This window comes from Pteropus alecto, unplaced genomic scaffold (assembly GCF_000325575.1).
Source record: "Pteropus alecto unplaced genomic scaffold, ASM32557v1 scaffold125, whole genome shotgun sequence".
In the NCBI taxonomy this organism is placed as follows: domain Eukaryota; kingdom Metazoa; phylum Chordata; class Mammalia; order Chiroptera; family Pteropodidae; genus Pteropus; species Pteropus alecto.
In genome coordinates, this window is record NW_006436888.1 from 3,822,984 (window position 1) to 3,839,810 (window position 16,827).

The 16,827-nt window shown below is 41.0% G+C and overlaps 1 protein-coding gene and 1 pseudogene across 3 annotated transcripts in view; both read right to left on the minus strand.

The window, feature by feature from the left end:
• PRDM2 (PR/SET domain 2) overlaps positions 1-14,525 on the minus strand; it is a 97,595-nt gene extending 83,070 nt beyond the window's left edge. For 2 of the 3 annotated variants that reach the window (XM_025048548.1, XM_025048550.1), the window contains exon 1: positions 14,448-14,523. In XM_025048548.1, the coding sequence (XP_024904316.1) occupies positions 14,448-14,456 (9 nt within the window). In that variant the 5' untranslated portion in view covers positions 14,457-14,523. Of the gene's footprint in view, positions 1-14,447 lie in introns of all 3 variants that reach the window. The other variant, XM_025048549.1, reaches the window with a different exon arrangement.
• On the minus strand, positions 10,163-10,282 carry LOC112481857 (annotated as a pseudogene).
• Positions 14,526-16,827: the final 2,302 nt, after the last annotated feature.

Genomic DNA, 16,827 nt, shown 5'->3' on the forward strand with positions numbered 1-16,827 from the left:
ACTCTCTAAGAAATAGAGAATTTTATACAATTACTAACCAAAGTTTATGCTAAAATTCACTATCATCTTAACAAATAAGATTATCATTAGATATGTATATAAGGAAATAAAAACGGGAGATTTGAACCAACTGGTAAAACACGACTGTTATTTTCAAAATAACTTTTAAATCAAAAGAAAACCAAGTGTCTATTAATTGGTACCACGTACACCCTGAAGACCTAATATATCATGATACTGCCAAGAATGATGGGTTTTGTAGTCAGAGTGTATTTTATTTCACTGCAAAGGGAAACATTTCTGAAGGACATTCAAAGAAACCAATGTAGGCAAAAAGTAAACTCTAAGCTAAAAAAGATTAATTTTCTTACAACAATGAAACTCTTGTAGTTTTTAAGAATGCTTTGTGCCAAGAAAAGAATATCATCCAAACTTGAGTACTCCCAGCATTTCAAAATTTTTTAAATTATCAATAGGCTGCTTCAAGAGAAATAAACCCCACAGCAACGAGCAAGTCACCACGAAGCTCTTCCCAGCCTGCCTTGTGTTGGAGTGTGTGAAAGGGGCATCTGAAAGCTTGGGTTCATTTCCTGGACGGGGCAAAGCTGAGAGAGTGTATGCTTCAGAAGCACAAATGCTTCAATCCTACTTGATTTACTTGGTCCCAACGAGATCACCAAGCACAAGTTAAATGTCTCCCAAAATGTAGGACTAAGAAAAGTGCCCCAGAAAACAGTCTTCTGGTATTTCTAAATAGCTAAAGTGTGAAAATTTCTCACTTCTAAATATAGTGCCCCCATTTTTTAAAGTTTAATCTATAAACTAGAAATTTGGAAATGTGAACACATTTTTTTTCCAAAAGGAGGAAAAGTATTAAATTGGTAGTTGGTACCTTAGGCTATAAATTATTTAACACTGAGAAACTAAGCAATATTAACAAGCACCAGGCAGAGTTGTGAGTTCTATTAACACTTAGCCACTTATCACAATAAGAGAGAGTTTTTTTTCCCGTTTTTCAGACAGGAACGTAGACAGAGATTTTAAAGGACTTGACATCGTTTGACCTCCCCAGGAGCTATGGAAACACGGCGTTGTCAGCTAATCTACAGGGACACTTCCAGGCACTGTTCTGGTACTAACAACAAGCCAGATCGCACTGAGAACCTCTTCAGGGTCTCCTTGCAAGGCGCTGTGCTAACCAACCATCTCACACGCATGACAGAGTTTACTCCGAACAGGCCAAGAGGCAGGGACCGTTGGTGCCTCCGCCCAGACACCCCCCAAACTAGCCCCCCCAATATACATACATACATACATACATACATACACACACACACACAGACACACACACACACACACACACACACACACACACACACACACAGAGTAAACTGAAGTTTAGGCAAGTTGTCAATGGTGCTCGAAGCCACAATTTGAACCTCTGTCTGACCCCAGAGCCAAGTTCATAACCACTGTGGTGTTTCCAGTTAAGATTCTGCTGGATAAGGCCTGAGGATCTCGTGTAAAACATGGTGACTATAGCTAATAACACTGTATTACAGAAAAGAAATCTGCTAAGAGAGTAGAACTTAAATGTTCTCACCAAATAAATAAGAGAGGTGATAGATGTGTTAATTAACTGTGTGGTAGAAATCCTTCCACAATGTACACATATAACAAATCACCACCACATCGTACACTTTAAATACTTTAATTTTATTTGTCAATTATATCTCAATCGTGTTGGAAAAAAATCCTGCTGGAACATAATCTAAGAACCTCTGACCTCAAACCTCCAAACGTCCAGAACATCAACAGGAGATGGTGCCTAAGGCGAAAATGGTCATCCCCACAGGAAATTTCTAACTTGAGCATGAGATGGAGACCGGGTGTATTAAAATTTGTGAAAAACCTGTGAATATCAAGGACTCGAGCAGAGCTGCCACAGGAAAAGGCAATAAGGAAAATTCCTACACATTGCTTTTTACCTGCTTTCAGCTAACCCATTATTTTTAATTTGGGCTCATTTACCTAGCTGAGCAAAGCATTTTTTCTATTTTAGTACCCTTCACACCACAACAGGACTCAACTAAACTAGGAGGACCTCAATCCACACAAAGCCTTCTAGACACTCGCCAGCTGTCTGCCTACTGCGATGCCTACGGCTGGAAACTGCCCGGAACATCTTTAGAAAGTCAGTCATTTTGTCATAGGAGAAGGTGGAATGGCTTGCCTGCTTAGAACCACTCTCTCCCCTTCCTTATTTTTCCTTCATAGCTCTTATCACGATTTTAAATAACTATTTATGTAATTATGAATTTCATGTACCTCCCGTCAGACTGCAGCGAAGATAGATGGCATCTATCTTATTCAATGTTTCATTCCCAGTGCTTAGTGGGAGACATAACAAGTTTCTTGTCACTTAAATACTTGAATAAATGATTCTTACAAGCTAACTTAAATCTTTTTGAAAAAAAATGGAAGGATAGAAACAAATAAAACAGCAAGATCATATATCATATCAGGACGTATTTTTCCATGTGTGCCTAAATTTCTTGAATTTGAGGTAAGTATTCTTTGTCAATAGGAAGAATCTTATTTTTTTTTTTTTTAGAAGATATGATATGCTTTCAATTCCAGGCAATCAATTTACAAGCAAATCTTTGGAACAAAAGAATGCTTAAAAAGAAAATTTCTCTCCCTCATACACATAAACTAGAATCTCTTTTTTATACATATCCTGATAATATTAGATATAATATCATATTCTAAACAGGATCATCCTGGTTCTTACACTAAAGAATCACAATCTGATCCTGAAAATGTTTCCTAGATCGATTTTATCTAAGATAAATTTCAAAATCTACTCGATTAATTTATTAAAATATTTCTGGGTCCCATCTATGGGCCAAGCAATGTTTTAGGCATCACATTTGCCTCAACGATGTGTCGGTCACTCCAGTGAGGAAGGCAGACAAAACCAAAAAAAAACAATGTATACAATGCCTGGTAGTCACTGATGCTCTGAAGAAATCAAGCACAAGAAGGAGACACAGTGATGGAGATGGCGTAGAGCGCTACTTTTAGACGGGGTGCTCAGGGAAGGGAATCGTGTGACAATATGGAGTAAAAACGTGCCAGGAAAGGGAACCAGCAAGGACCCTTGCTGAGTTAGGAATAAGCCTGGTGCGCTCAGAGGACAGACAGGAGAAAAAGACCAATGTGTCTAAAGCAGGGAAGGTGAGGTAGGCAGGGGTGATGCCTTAGGAGAAACGTTTCGCCCTGTGCTGACCTACACAGAACAAGACTGGAAGGCAACCCACCAGGGCCAGACCACAAGCTCTGGGAAGGAACCCCAGCTGCTCCTTGTCCCAGGGACCCATCCATGCTGTCCCAGAATGAAGGCACACTCCCATTTTAAGGCTTTCTAACACTGATCACCATTAGTATGTATGAAGGAAGTTAAAGGACTTCATGCTCCCCTACTACGTAATAGGAAATGTAAGAACTCCTTATTTCTGCTTAATGAAGTGCAGTCTCCAAATATTTATCAATGAACTGATGTGGAACAGCATGTATTAAATTTAAGTTAATAAGGTTAAGTTAAGTTATTAAATTTAAGTTAAGTTAATAAGTTACTTAGTTATTAACTGTTAATTGATCTCATTAATTTGATGTCTCCAACTTCCTGCCTCAAACACAAAGAAAGTCAGTATTCCCTCCTTTCCCCAATAAGTGGCCACAAGTGTTTCTCCTTCATTCAGTCCATCATTCAATCATTAGTATGCTGATACCTGCTGGGGCTGGCACTGTGCTGGGTGGAGAAGATACAGTGGTTAATAAAGCTGATCCGGGCCCCGCCTCACGAAGCTCACTGGCTAAAGGAACTGTTCTTTTCCTAATGCCTAACAACTCACCCACTTAGAGGTATTTTGATTCTTCAGTTTTGACCTTACCACTGAGCCTCTTAGAGAGCCTTTAAGTGCCTTTCCCTAATACCTTTCCTTTGGCCCACGATGACTTTCCCATGTTGGGGGTGGAGGGAACTTTGGGAGTGTGACATTTATTCCTTCCTCTGGGCCAAGAGCTGCGCTAAGCACTTCCCATGCATTCCCTCAAGGCAGGAATCACAGCTCACACTGGCGGAGTGCGCAGGATGCTACCCAGACACTATTCCAAGCTCTGTCCCTGCATCACCTCACTTTATCCCTACTCTACCACTCTGGCTCTGAGTGATTTTACGACTCTTTCTTACAGATGAAACAGAAACCTACCCACAGTCGCAGCTAGTAAGTGGCAGAGCCAGGATTCAAACCCAGATATTCAGACTTCCGGGTTTGGACTTTCAAATCCGATGCTACGGAGTAGCCCTGTCCAGTCACTTCCCCCAGAGGCGTGGTTTTAAAGTAGTGGAGCCAAGACGAAACCAGACAGGCAGGCTCCGGAGCCCACATTTTCACCACCAAACCCGTGAGGTCTCACACTGTAGTCCAGGGACACCTGGGAAGTCCCTTTCGGGGGTCTGCAAGATCAGAGCTATTTTTTACAATAATGCTAAGATGTTATTTGCCTTTTTCACTCTTAGGTATAGAAAGGAGAGTTTTGGGGAGGCTATGATATCTGATGTCATCATTCTGCTGGCGAATGGAATGTGTGATTGTTTACTATTAGGCTTCAAAATCTTGATCCATGAAGAAGACCTGTAGTCTAACTACTGTACCGAGTCAATTTCCTGGCTTTGACAGTGTACTAGAGCTACATGTGACCACAGGGGACAGCTGAGTGAAGAAACGTACACCTGACTCTGTACTATTATTACAACTTCTTGTGAATCTACAATTACTTCCCCACCCCCGCCCCCATCAAAAAAGTTTAAAAATATCTTTCAATTTCTATCACGGTAAATATGGTAAATATCCGAAGATACCATCCACATAAACAAAAAGCCTGAGAACTGCTACACTCAGTGAGACCATCCACCGATCTCAGGGCTGAGAAGCAGAGAGCAGGCAAGACTCTTAGTGACAAATCGACTGGTGTGGCGACCAGGAGCACGAGGAAGGAGGACTGGAGCCACACCTTCACGTCCTACCCCCTGCTTCTTGAGAACAACTGCGGGGGCTGCTCCCCTCAAACAGGCACAAAGGTATTTTATCGTTTAAGGATCTCACTGATAATCACTGAAGGAGAACAAAATAAGCTAGAATAAATTGGGATATGTGGCTTCAAAATATTAAAGGCAACAACTTATCGTCAACGCCCATTTAGCCTCTTACAGGGGTGATAAAGAAAAGCAGAATAGTTCCCATCCTTCGCTTTTAAGCCTCAGGATGGTAGGGCTGTGACCCTATCCAGGTGAGATTACCTAAGGGGACCGATCTGCATTTCTGTTCCAGGCCTCCACCCTAGGCAGAGGAAGTCTGTCCCCACTGTCCTCCTCGCGGACTTCCCTCTGCCTCTCACGGCACTGCACTCTGAAGCTCTTACTGGCTGGCTTAACGGCCTCTCCACCAGCGGCAGGATTAGACTGCAGACATGCCGGGCAGGTCGTTTCACTCGCCACAGTACCTGGTGCCTGGCACAGGATGCCTAGCGCAGAGCAGTGGTCGCTTTGAACAAACAAAGAAACAAGGGTCCAGCAGTCGACTGCCAAGAGGTCGGGGAGCACAGATGGCCGTGAGAGTGCATGGCCTCAACTGGTAATGGAGTCCAAGGGACAGAGGGGACCGGAGAGCAGAGACTGAGAGAAGAGCTAGGGCAGAGCCCCCAGGACGCTTTTGTCTACGAGTGAGAGACAGCAGGAGCAGCGTTAGAGGCCTAGAAGAAGGCGCCACAGAGAAGGGGCACCAGGAGCACGGTGGCAGAGAGGCTGCGAAAAGACTCGAGGAAGGCAGAGTGGTCGAGAGTCCAATGCTGCCGGTGCGCCTTCAGACTCTGCTGTACCTGGTGCCTTTCTCTAACTCCCACTGCCACCATCATCCTTCACCCCGGAAACCACACAGCAATCTCCACTCGTCCTATAAATGTCCAACAAGTGTCCCCTGTGCTAGCTACCCCAGGAAAGCGTCAACCAGGGCCCGGCCTGTAGCCTCAGGTTAATGCAGATTTATGGGGTGTTCCCACTGAGACCAGTGAAACAAAGCGCGTGATGCGCAGAGATGAGGAGGAGACACTGCTTAATCAGGGTAGCTGCAGGTGGGCGGGGGGCATCTTGGAGATGACAACACAGAGATTTGGACTGAAAGATGAGAATGAGCATTCTGGAGAAAAGTCTTGAAGAGACAAAGGGCTTGAGGTGTTCAGGAACCTCAAGGGGCCAGTGTGGCCGGGTCAGAGTAAGCCAGGGAGAGAGCAGAGGCAGCCGCCGCCAGAACCTACAGAACCTTGAAGGCCAAGGTAGAGAGACTGGATTGCATTTGGAGAGCAGTGGGACAGCACTAGACGGCTTGGGGCAGGGGAGTGACAAGGTGAGATGTGAAATGAGGTTTTCTGGCCCCCAGTCTATTCCATATTCAACTTCTACAAACCCTCTGTCTTCCTGATTAATCTTCCTATAAAGCATCTGGTTCAAAACCCTTTTTAAAAACTTTCTAAATAAGACCCAGTCATTCCTCTACTAGTTTTAGAGACTTTCAAGGTTCAAGGGGAGCAGAAAAAACTAGACACCTAAGAGCTCTTTCAGCCTGACCATACCCTTTTCCCTTTTCTAGAAGATTCTGATAGAGGCTGGGAATGGGGTAGAGGTGAGCAGGAGGAGCTTTTTACTATCTCCTAATAAGTCTGTTATTGGTGAAACTGAGTTGCGACATCTCAAACTATCTTTATCCAAGGCAGCAAGCCGTGGAGCTACAAACTTTTAAGTCAGATGGAGTTCTCTGTTCTACCCACAGCTTTATTTTAAATAAAAATTCTACTGGAAGAAGTCACAGAAAAAAATCCCCATATTACTCATAACGGTTCTTCCCTGGCCCCTAAAGTACCATCTTCTGGTTCATCTTCCCTTCACCAAACTAGGTCTTCTCACTCCCCTGGGTCAGTCACAATTCAGGTTTCCAACAACCTGATAACAACCCCAGGCCACTGGTCCTTCTGGGCCTCAATTCCTCTGCCAGTCAATATCCTCTACATTCTACCAGGTCAAGTTCATATTCTTCAGTTCATCCATGAAGACATTCCAAACAACCCGTGATGACTGTCCATTTTTCTGGTTTCCTGTATGGTCAGCCTGATGTTGTCGAAGTACCATACTCCGGGCATGTGGAAAATGGTTTGATGGGGGGAGAGAGAGACTGTTGGTGAGGCAAGCAATTAGGAGGTTTCTATAACAGTCCGAACAAGGGATGTCGGGTCTAAACTCAAGCAGTAATAATGGTAAAAAGGTATTTTATAGGGAAGAATCAAGACTTAGTTACTGGCTAAAAATAATAATGATTATATAATAATAACAACACACAGGGTTTCCTGTATATCAGGCACTAGTCTTAGTGCTTCTCAAGTATTAACTCATTTGTTCTTGACTATAACCGCATGCAGTGGGCACCATGAGTATCTCTATTTAACAGGTAAAAAAACAAATACCAAGAAGTCCAGTGACTCGCCCTAGGTGACACAGCTGGAATGGCAAACCTGGACTGAAGGCGGAATGTGAATCACATGACAACATAAAATGCAAGCCTTCTTGCCATAGTCCGTCTGTATTTAAGAAAATGCTATTGGAGTTCCTAATATTTTTTTTCAAATTTCAGAAATAATCTAATATTTTCATTCAGAAAGACAATGTCTCAGATTTTATCTAGTAGAATATATGATTCAAAATGAGATTTAAGTGTCATCATTATTAAACATGTTAATTTCCTAAAGTATACTCATTAATGGAAGTTTAAGTCCAAACAGAAATCACTTTCTTGGAAGACTTTTTTTAAAGTCTGAAAAATCAAATTTATACTTATAATTCTACGTTAACATGCTAAAACAGCAAAAGTGGCTTTGGTTTGTTACACTGCAGACGTTTTAGAATGAGAAAACAAGTGAAGGAGCTATCTAAAATGAAAGCTAGAGATCCACCCCAGGGTTCCACCAAATCTTTAGAAATCTAAACAGATTTCTCTAGATGGTCAGATAATTGCCCATAAAATATTTTCTGTAAAAGGAATAAGCTACCGATACACACAACGACATGGATAAATCTCAAAAACGCTACGCTGAACAAAAGGAGACAAACACAAAAGACCATGTACTGTATGATTCCATTTATGTGAAATTCTAGAATAGGAAAAACCAATCCACAGGGGCAGAAAACCAATCTGTGGCTGCCTAAGGCAGAGGATGCGGGGAGAACTAACTGCAGAGCAGCAAGATAGAACTTTGGGGGGGGGGGCGGATGGTGTTGGTAGCTACATGTGTAGGTATTTGTCAAAACTCAGGACTGTACACTTCAAATGAGTACATTTTATTATAGGTAAATTATACCTCAAAGTTGACTTTGAAAGTAAAATAAGAAAATAAATCCTACACTCATCTCTTTAAACAATGTTAAAATGAAACTTTAATGCTGCAAGAAAATAAAAGACAAAAATACCAACGCCATAGAATAAAAGTTTTTTTAAAAATCAAGATTTGTTAACTCAACTCAAACATTCCTCTGCTCAAAACCCAACAGTTTCTCGTCTCCCTGGGCAAAGTCATCCTGGTCCGCACGATGGCCACGGAGCGAGCCCCCCAGCTCTCCGACCACTCTGCTCCTGCTGCTCTGCTCCAGGCACGCGGCCTCGCAGCAGCCTGCTCCGCTCCCGCTCCTCGCACTCAGATGAGCACTCACTGGAACAAGCAGTGAGCACTGCTATTCAACGCCACACTGGCACGGGCTGCTGCCGCGTAAGGCAGCACGTACCACCTGACACAGGCAACACGGACCCAAATGCTTCTATTGTTTTACTATATGAATAAACAAGCTTTCCTGGGATTCTGTTTAAATTTACAGACTTTCACACACACCACCCAGGGAACGACCATAAATTATTATATCAGATTTAATCGATTTAATTAAAGCACCTAGTTTCTTAAATACCAATTTACTCTAACACTGGAGAGCAACACCACTTAATATTAAGAATACATCATAGTATAGTCAAAATAAGATACATATTATTTCTACAAAAGACTAACAGTCACTATAGTAATCGTTTTTAACAGCAAAAGACATCTAAGAATTTAAAAATATTAAAATACTCAAATTCTATGAACAACTCTTTATTTAAACTTGCAATCGAGGCTCTGTACTATTCTTGGGGCAAACAATGGGGGGGAAATCAAACAACCTTCAGTTACTGAAATAGCATTAAATTGTATTTGGTTAAGAAATGAGTAAGACGGCAATAACAATAAACACATGGGGACACAGAACAAGGAAATCTCACACACCGTCTCTGGAAAACAGCAGCAGTCAAAGAGTTCTAAAATACATTAAAAAGTACCCTCTTCCAAAAAGCTGGCAGGGCCATTAAGTTGTCTGAGTCAAGAAACTGCCCTAAAATACGATGTAGACTCAGTAGTGAACATATGACCACAGTCTTGCCCCCTCGATCAAGTCTCCACGACACAGTGTGATTTTTTAAAAATGGAAATTGAAGTATGTCACTGTCCAATGGCTTCCCAGTGAACTTAGGATAAAGAACAGACTTCTTCCCAGGGCCTTTAAAGACTTTTAAGTCTAGCCCTTGCCTCTCATACCAACGTCATCTAGCCCCAGGGTCCCAAATATTTGCCAAGCTGCAGCTGCTGGCGTGCTGTTCCTTGAACTAGCTCATTCCCACCTCAAGGCCTCTGCACTCGCTGTTTGTTCACTCTGCCTAGAATTTTCTTTCCCCAGATCCTCATATATCTGGGTCTTAGTTATTCCTTGAGTCCATTATTAATTATTAATAATAACCCTATTATTAATTTATTATATTATTAATCACCTCTTTAGAACAGCCTTCTCTGACCATATATCCCGGGGAATCCCCCACCTTCATCCATCATTCTTTATCACATGCCCTTGCTGCAGTCTTCACAGCACTTGTCACTATCTGAAATTACCTTCCCGCCTTTTTTTTTTTTTAGGCGAGGCAACCCTTGGTTGACCTCACAGACCGCAAGGACCTTGTCAGCTTACAATCCCTTACGCCTAGAGCACCTGGTCTTCCTAGGTGGTCTCCCATCCAAGTACTAACACAGGCCTGACCCTGCTTAGCTTCCGAGATCAGACGAGATCGGGCTCGTTCAGGGTAGCATGGCCATACACACCTTCCTGCTTTTTAACTGTCTAGTCTATGAGTATGTAGGTTACAGAGCAGAGCCCCTGCTTGTGTGGTTCACTGCAGAATCCACAACGCACTGGGACGCAGTCTATGCCGGATGGATGAGAGAATAAGTGAACATTCAGAACAGTTAAGATAATGGAACTATGGATGGCTTACCACAATTCTCAGGGTTGAATCTGCAGCATCAAGTGATTAAAAGCTGTCTTTGCTATTTTACTATATAAAACTGTAAGCCACATTTAGAAGGCTAAATTGCAAAGCTGCTTTGCTACTGGTTACTAGAAATACCATAGATTACTGCTCAGGATGTAGAGATGCTGCAATCATAAGCTGCTATACCGACAGAAAATTTCAAGTATTAGTCACATTTTTTGAATTATACAAAGATTCTTTTTAAAAAATTAAGCGTGACTAGGTAAATTAGTAATCAAGGCCACTTAATTATTATATCATTAAGGCTAAGGCTTACATGTTATGTTAATTATATTTCATAAAGCTGGAAAATAAATTGCTGGGGCTGTACCCAAATATTATAGTTCTCCTCTTCTCCTAGGCACCTCATGGATTACACTGCTCCTCTCTCTCAAGTTTTAAGTAAGATATGGCCACAGACTAACTTTGGCCAATTAAATGTAAATGGACGTGATGGGAGTTGAGACAAAGCCACTATCATCCTTGGTTCTTGAGCAACTGCAATAGCAGATCCACACTGGATATGTACTGCGAACAAGAAATAAATGGGTGCTGTGTTAAGCCCCTATGATTTTGGAACGGCCTGTTTGTTAGGGTAGCATAACACAACTTATCCTGACTGACGGCAGTACAGCACAGTGACCAAGACCTGGGCTCTGGCATCTGACAGGCCCGGGTATGAATTAGAGCTCTACCACTTACTGTTTGAGTGATCATGGACAAGCCATGGCCACCACTCTGTGCCTCAATGCCTTGATCCATAAAATGGTTATAAAACCTACACTTCATAAAGTGGATGCAAAGACCGAATTAATAAGAAAATGTATTTGCAATACTTACCTAAGTGCCTGGCATGTTATTTTAAACACTCAATAGAAAGGATGTGGTATTAAACTCTAGCATACCTACTTTAAGCTACTATGAGCATATTATGGAACTTTGCTCACCTTGGATGTTCTGTGAAGTACAGTATAAGTCTCCTTAATGTCACCAATAGGTTCTACAACTTAAGTAAAACGACATCTAACAAAACCAATTTTACGAGAGGTTAATTGATGGAAACAAGAGTTAAGTTCCTACAGCAAGCATCCCATCAACATCGTAATGAAAGGACACTGAGCGGAAGGACGCAGGGGAACTGCTATAAGGCATTCTAAACCCTTTACTCAACAAGAGGGTCCTTTATAAAGTTCTAGATTCTCCTAGGTAAATCTAGGAAAAAAAGAATAGTGGAACATCTTAAAAGTTAAATGTTAGGATGGATGTGCAACGTTACTGCATATACAGTTTCTTATACAGAATATCTAAGATTTGCAAATGAAGAGAAGAGAAGAATGGAGAGCGAAGGGAGGAAGCGGAGCGACTGCCCCCCTAGCCTGCCAACCAGGGCTCAGCTGGAAGGACAAAGGCTCACGGGCAGAGTAAGCGGGGCCCTAACCTGGGAAGACAAGAGATAGTAAGAAAGGGGTAAGTGCTGAGTGGAGAACAGACTGGAAGAGAAAGGAGGACGAAGAACACGGGGGTCTGGGGGCTCCCTGGCCCAGGACTGGAGTTAGAGGGAAAGCCTGGTGACCGCACCAGGAATGCACTGAAAGACACTGATGACCCTGAACAGTTCAGGATGCTGCTCTAACAGTCAGTGCTTAAAATACCAGGAGGCCTTGGGCTTTGGACTCTTGTTCCCTCTAAAGGACTAGCTTGTAAACGATATGGTATGCTCACTGCTAGGATCCCTTAGTGCTTAAAAATCAACTTTCAGGTATACATGAATGAATAATTCTGTGCTATTGTTGTGGAGACCACACCCATCATAAGAGACAGATCTGACAGCTAAAATTCATCAAGGTGGTGTTGATCGGTCCCTAGAGGGAAAAAATCTAACCCTAAACTCTCCATCAGGATTTTAATTAAAAATCTGAATTCTGTGTAATTATTTTGAAGTTTTTCAAGCATTTATTGCTCATTTTCACTGGGTGTAAATGCGAAGAATAAATATGAGGAAAAACATAAAACATCCTGAAACAATTTTTAAAAACTACTGGGACAACTATTGAAAAACACTCATAGATTTCATGTCACGACACAATAATCAAGATCAGACACCATGCAACCAATATTTCTCAATTAATGAAAAGATAACGAATGATGCTGGAAACTTTATTCACAAAAAGTGGACAATTTTTATAATACAAATAAAAGTTTCGTTAGCACCAGACCATTTAAATTATACCCGAATCAGAAATGTGCTAACCATTAAAAACATAAGAGGACACTTTTCCACTGATATTTGGCATTTGGCATCAAAGGCAGTCCTCTGCAGATCTGATATTAAAACATGTCAAAACCAAAATGAAATTGTAAAAGAGCCAAAAAAAGAAATGGTCACAACCCTTCTGAATGGCATGTGGACTTTCTTTAAACACGAGTTCGATATAAATAAAATATTAAAGCAAAAGTGCGAAGAGGCAAACAGGTCTAAGTACATTAAAAATAAAATATTACTGGCCTAATACAGTATAAGAATTAAAGCATTATTAAGCGTAAGGTTAAGGCTGGAGCCACTGAAATAAATGGCTGCTGAACACTGACGTAACAACAGCACCGTCAATACCCAGATTCCGCTCTGGAAGCGTCCGCTATCACGCCGGTCCAAAACTGACCGTTCTGATGACAGTTCTTAGGCAGTGGAAAACCAAGTTCCTTTGGGTCCACATTAAGAATCGGTCTTAAAATAGGAAAATAAATGAAATCTGTGACAAATATTTTCACATGGCTTTGATGGGCAATGACTACGAAAATTCATAGAAAAACCCCATTTTCATTTCAAAAGTAATCTGCCTTCAAAAGCATGCCAGTAAAGCTGCAAGTTTTAAAATAGAAACCATGTGCTCCATGTGTTCACCAGATTCATTTTTTTATGACGTATGGTCCTCTGCGTTAAAATAAACATATTTTTGATAAAGAAGTAATGAAAAGAAATCAAAGAATCCATTCCAAAAATTTCACATCTCAATGCAACACAGGACTGAATTTATTAAACTTGGCCACCTAATAAAAGTAGCCTTGCGATCTCGATTAGAGGCACCTATAAATGATAAAAAGGTGTCCGAGGTTTCAGTTGATGAGGGATTCAAAATATTTTCAAGTCTTATAGCTTTACGCTAAGCACTAAAAATTATAGACTTCACGTTTTTGAGTTTTGTCCTTTGCATTTCTTAAAAAATGTGTTTATGAAGATTTCAAAAGAGAATGTTTCTGACACCCATAAATTTCTATACCGCAAGTGAATGATAGTAAGAACAGGAAATAAGAATCCTCCTTTAGAATATATTAAATCCACATAACTGGTTTTACTTATCAGAACACCTTGAGGCTATAGAAATATCCATGGCAGAACTGTTTAATCTCCAGGTAATCCCGCGTCCTTCTGTAAGGAGAAGCATATCTTACATTTCAATATCTGCCCTCTTGTTTCTATTCCAGCAACAGGTTTTTTAAGGACAGAATGCTTAAGAATGCATCTGATCAGTTTCAGTCTCTAAAGTAACTTTCAATCTTCTCTTTTCAACCAATGAGTAGTTACAAAATAAAAAGTATTCAAAATAAAAGCTAAATAAGCTTTTATTTTTTATAAGCTACAACAAAAATTAAAAATTAACACTAGAGTGTGGCAAGGAAGAGGTTAAAAAAAAAAAGTCTGAACGAAGGTCCCTAAGATGAGCCCTCTACTCAGGGCCCCACAGAAGTGCCAAAGAACACCAAAAAAATGCACACTCCACGAAATGCACACTCCACGAAACGCACACTGTGGAAGCAATGAGCTTGTTAACAGCATTAAGAAACAGGAAGGAAAATCTGGGCGGAATGAATGTGTATGTTACTACCTTTTAAAAATCAAGAACTGGTCTAACATCTAGGTAATGTATTTGTATAAATTCTTATTTTTAAACTCACCTGATTCATTTTCAATTCCTGTTGTGTTCTGAAAAGATACACACAACAAAGACACTTCTTTGATTACATGAGCCCTAAAAAGAAAAACAGACAATTGTAATATGTACCTGCCTACACATTTACAGTGATTTAAAACCACATACAGAACTGTAGAGTTTGCTCATAGGGCTATTCATAAAGAAACTCCATGCCAGATCAACTTCAATCTACACTGAGAGCTTACTTCGCAGATTTATTATCTAAACAAAATAGATTTCTTACTAATCTTTACTAGGGCTTCACTGTACTCTCTAATTGAAAGCAGACTCATTAGAATGACATCAAATTTTTGCTTTGGAATTGCATCATTCCTAAGAAATAAATTAGCTTTGTTAATAGAAACACAAAGCATTGCTGAGCAGCTTATTACCCTTTTACTTATATCGACACCATGTTGAAAACAAACCCAATCAGACCTCTTTACATTATCTTGTTTTCCAAGTTCCTGAAGTAGATAGGTGAATTTAATAACATTTTCATGGGGAATTCTCTTTGAGGAACAGAACGAAAACCCTGTAGTAAAATGCAAATGTTTTAATAAAGCTGTTTCAAAGAAACTATAATTATTCCTTTAAAATTTCATAGTATAATAAAATAACAAGACAAAATCATTTCTTATGCGCGCATATGACATACTTGTTTCTAGATAATAATCTATGAAGATAGTCCTTTCTGCAACATAGATCCTAGGAGCCATTTGGAGCCATTCATAATAAATGAAAATCATGCCACTTTATGTAGCACTTCTACTGTAATATTTTAAATGTTTCAGCATGTATACACACACATCATTAAACATAATTCTCCTATTTTTCATTAACTTATAATAATTCTCTCCTTCCTAGACCCCCGAGACGCTGCTCATCTTGTGACTTTATGATCTAATTGTTCATAAACCAAAGAATGTGTAACTTAATGACAGTCTTCATACTACAAAATGTCACAAAGAACAATGCTCTGACATTTCACTCCAATTCATTCAATAGGATAGTCTTCCTTGAACCACTTAACCACACTCACCTGATCACCTTTAGCAAAGGCATTACATTTAAGTGAGGGCCTGGTCATCTGAACTAGCTTTCGTTCATAACCAGCACAGGGAATGTATTCCATAACTTGCATCTTGTTAGAGAGCTCAGTCTACCCAGACCAATATAAACTCTTCGTAAGTAAATACTCAGTGAATACAATTTCATGTAACTGGAGGTCAATCCATGAAGTCCATTCCTTTCCATTTTAATACTGAGCTTCCTTCTCATATGTATTTAACATGTCCTTCCCTTAGTATACATCCTAGATTGAACATAATTGATCCTTTTCTATGAAACTCGGTCGTTATGAAGCTACAAATGTATAACTGGGTGTCAAACAGCGACGAGGTTGGTGGCCCCGGAGGTGTGCACACCTGAACCCCACCACCGCAAATGCCTTCTGACTGCCAAACACTTCTACTAGGAGGATCTTGTGTGAGGCCCCAAGTGAATAACAAGTCTTCGCCTGCCTCTCACTGAGCTTTTGTATGTGGATTAACTAACACTGGCCATGGGGAGTTCTCTCTGAGGAACGGAATAGAAATCCTGCTGTAAAATGCAAATGTTTGAAGGAAAGACCTTTGGAAAGAGCTGCAAAGCGTTACCATTTCTTTTGGTTTGTCGTTTTCTTCTCACAAGAATCAGCAGCAGCAGCATGAGAACTCTCTTTTTTGAAGCTCCTTCGAAGACCTGCACATACTATGCTACCTTCGCAAAAATCAGCTCAGTTAATCTTCACAAAGGCAAGTACCAGCATCCTCGCCCAACCGGACACAAATTCACAGAGGTTAACAGAACGCAGTCACGGTCTCATCATTTTGGTTTCTGCAATGGCTGCTTAACCATATTTCACCAACTTTTTACTCCTGCCTCCACCCGAGCACCTACTATGTGTCAAGCACTGTTTATGAGCAGTGAGCGGGCAGATTCCCGCCCTCTAGAGGAAAAGATCTGCAATAAACAACTAAGTAAAATGTACAGCATGTAGAAAGTGAAAGTTGGAGATAGGGAGGAGTTGGGGTTACAATGCCTTTATCTCTGTCTGCCTGTTAGCCAACAGCATGGTCAGAGAAAGCCTCCTTGGGAAAGGGACATCTGCCTAAAAGTCAGGAGAAGGATAAGCCTGGAAGGTATGGGGAAGGAGCATCAAAAGGAAGTGGGTACATGGAGTAAGAAAAGAAACCCTTTATGGCAGCACACCTGGGTATCTGAGGAAGGGCAACGATACCAGCGTGGCGGGCACACAGAGAGTGAGAGGGAACAGGGAAGAGGTCACGTCAGAAAGGTGTTAGGGTGGGAGCAGGAATTGG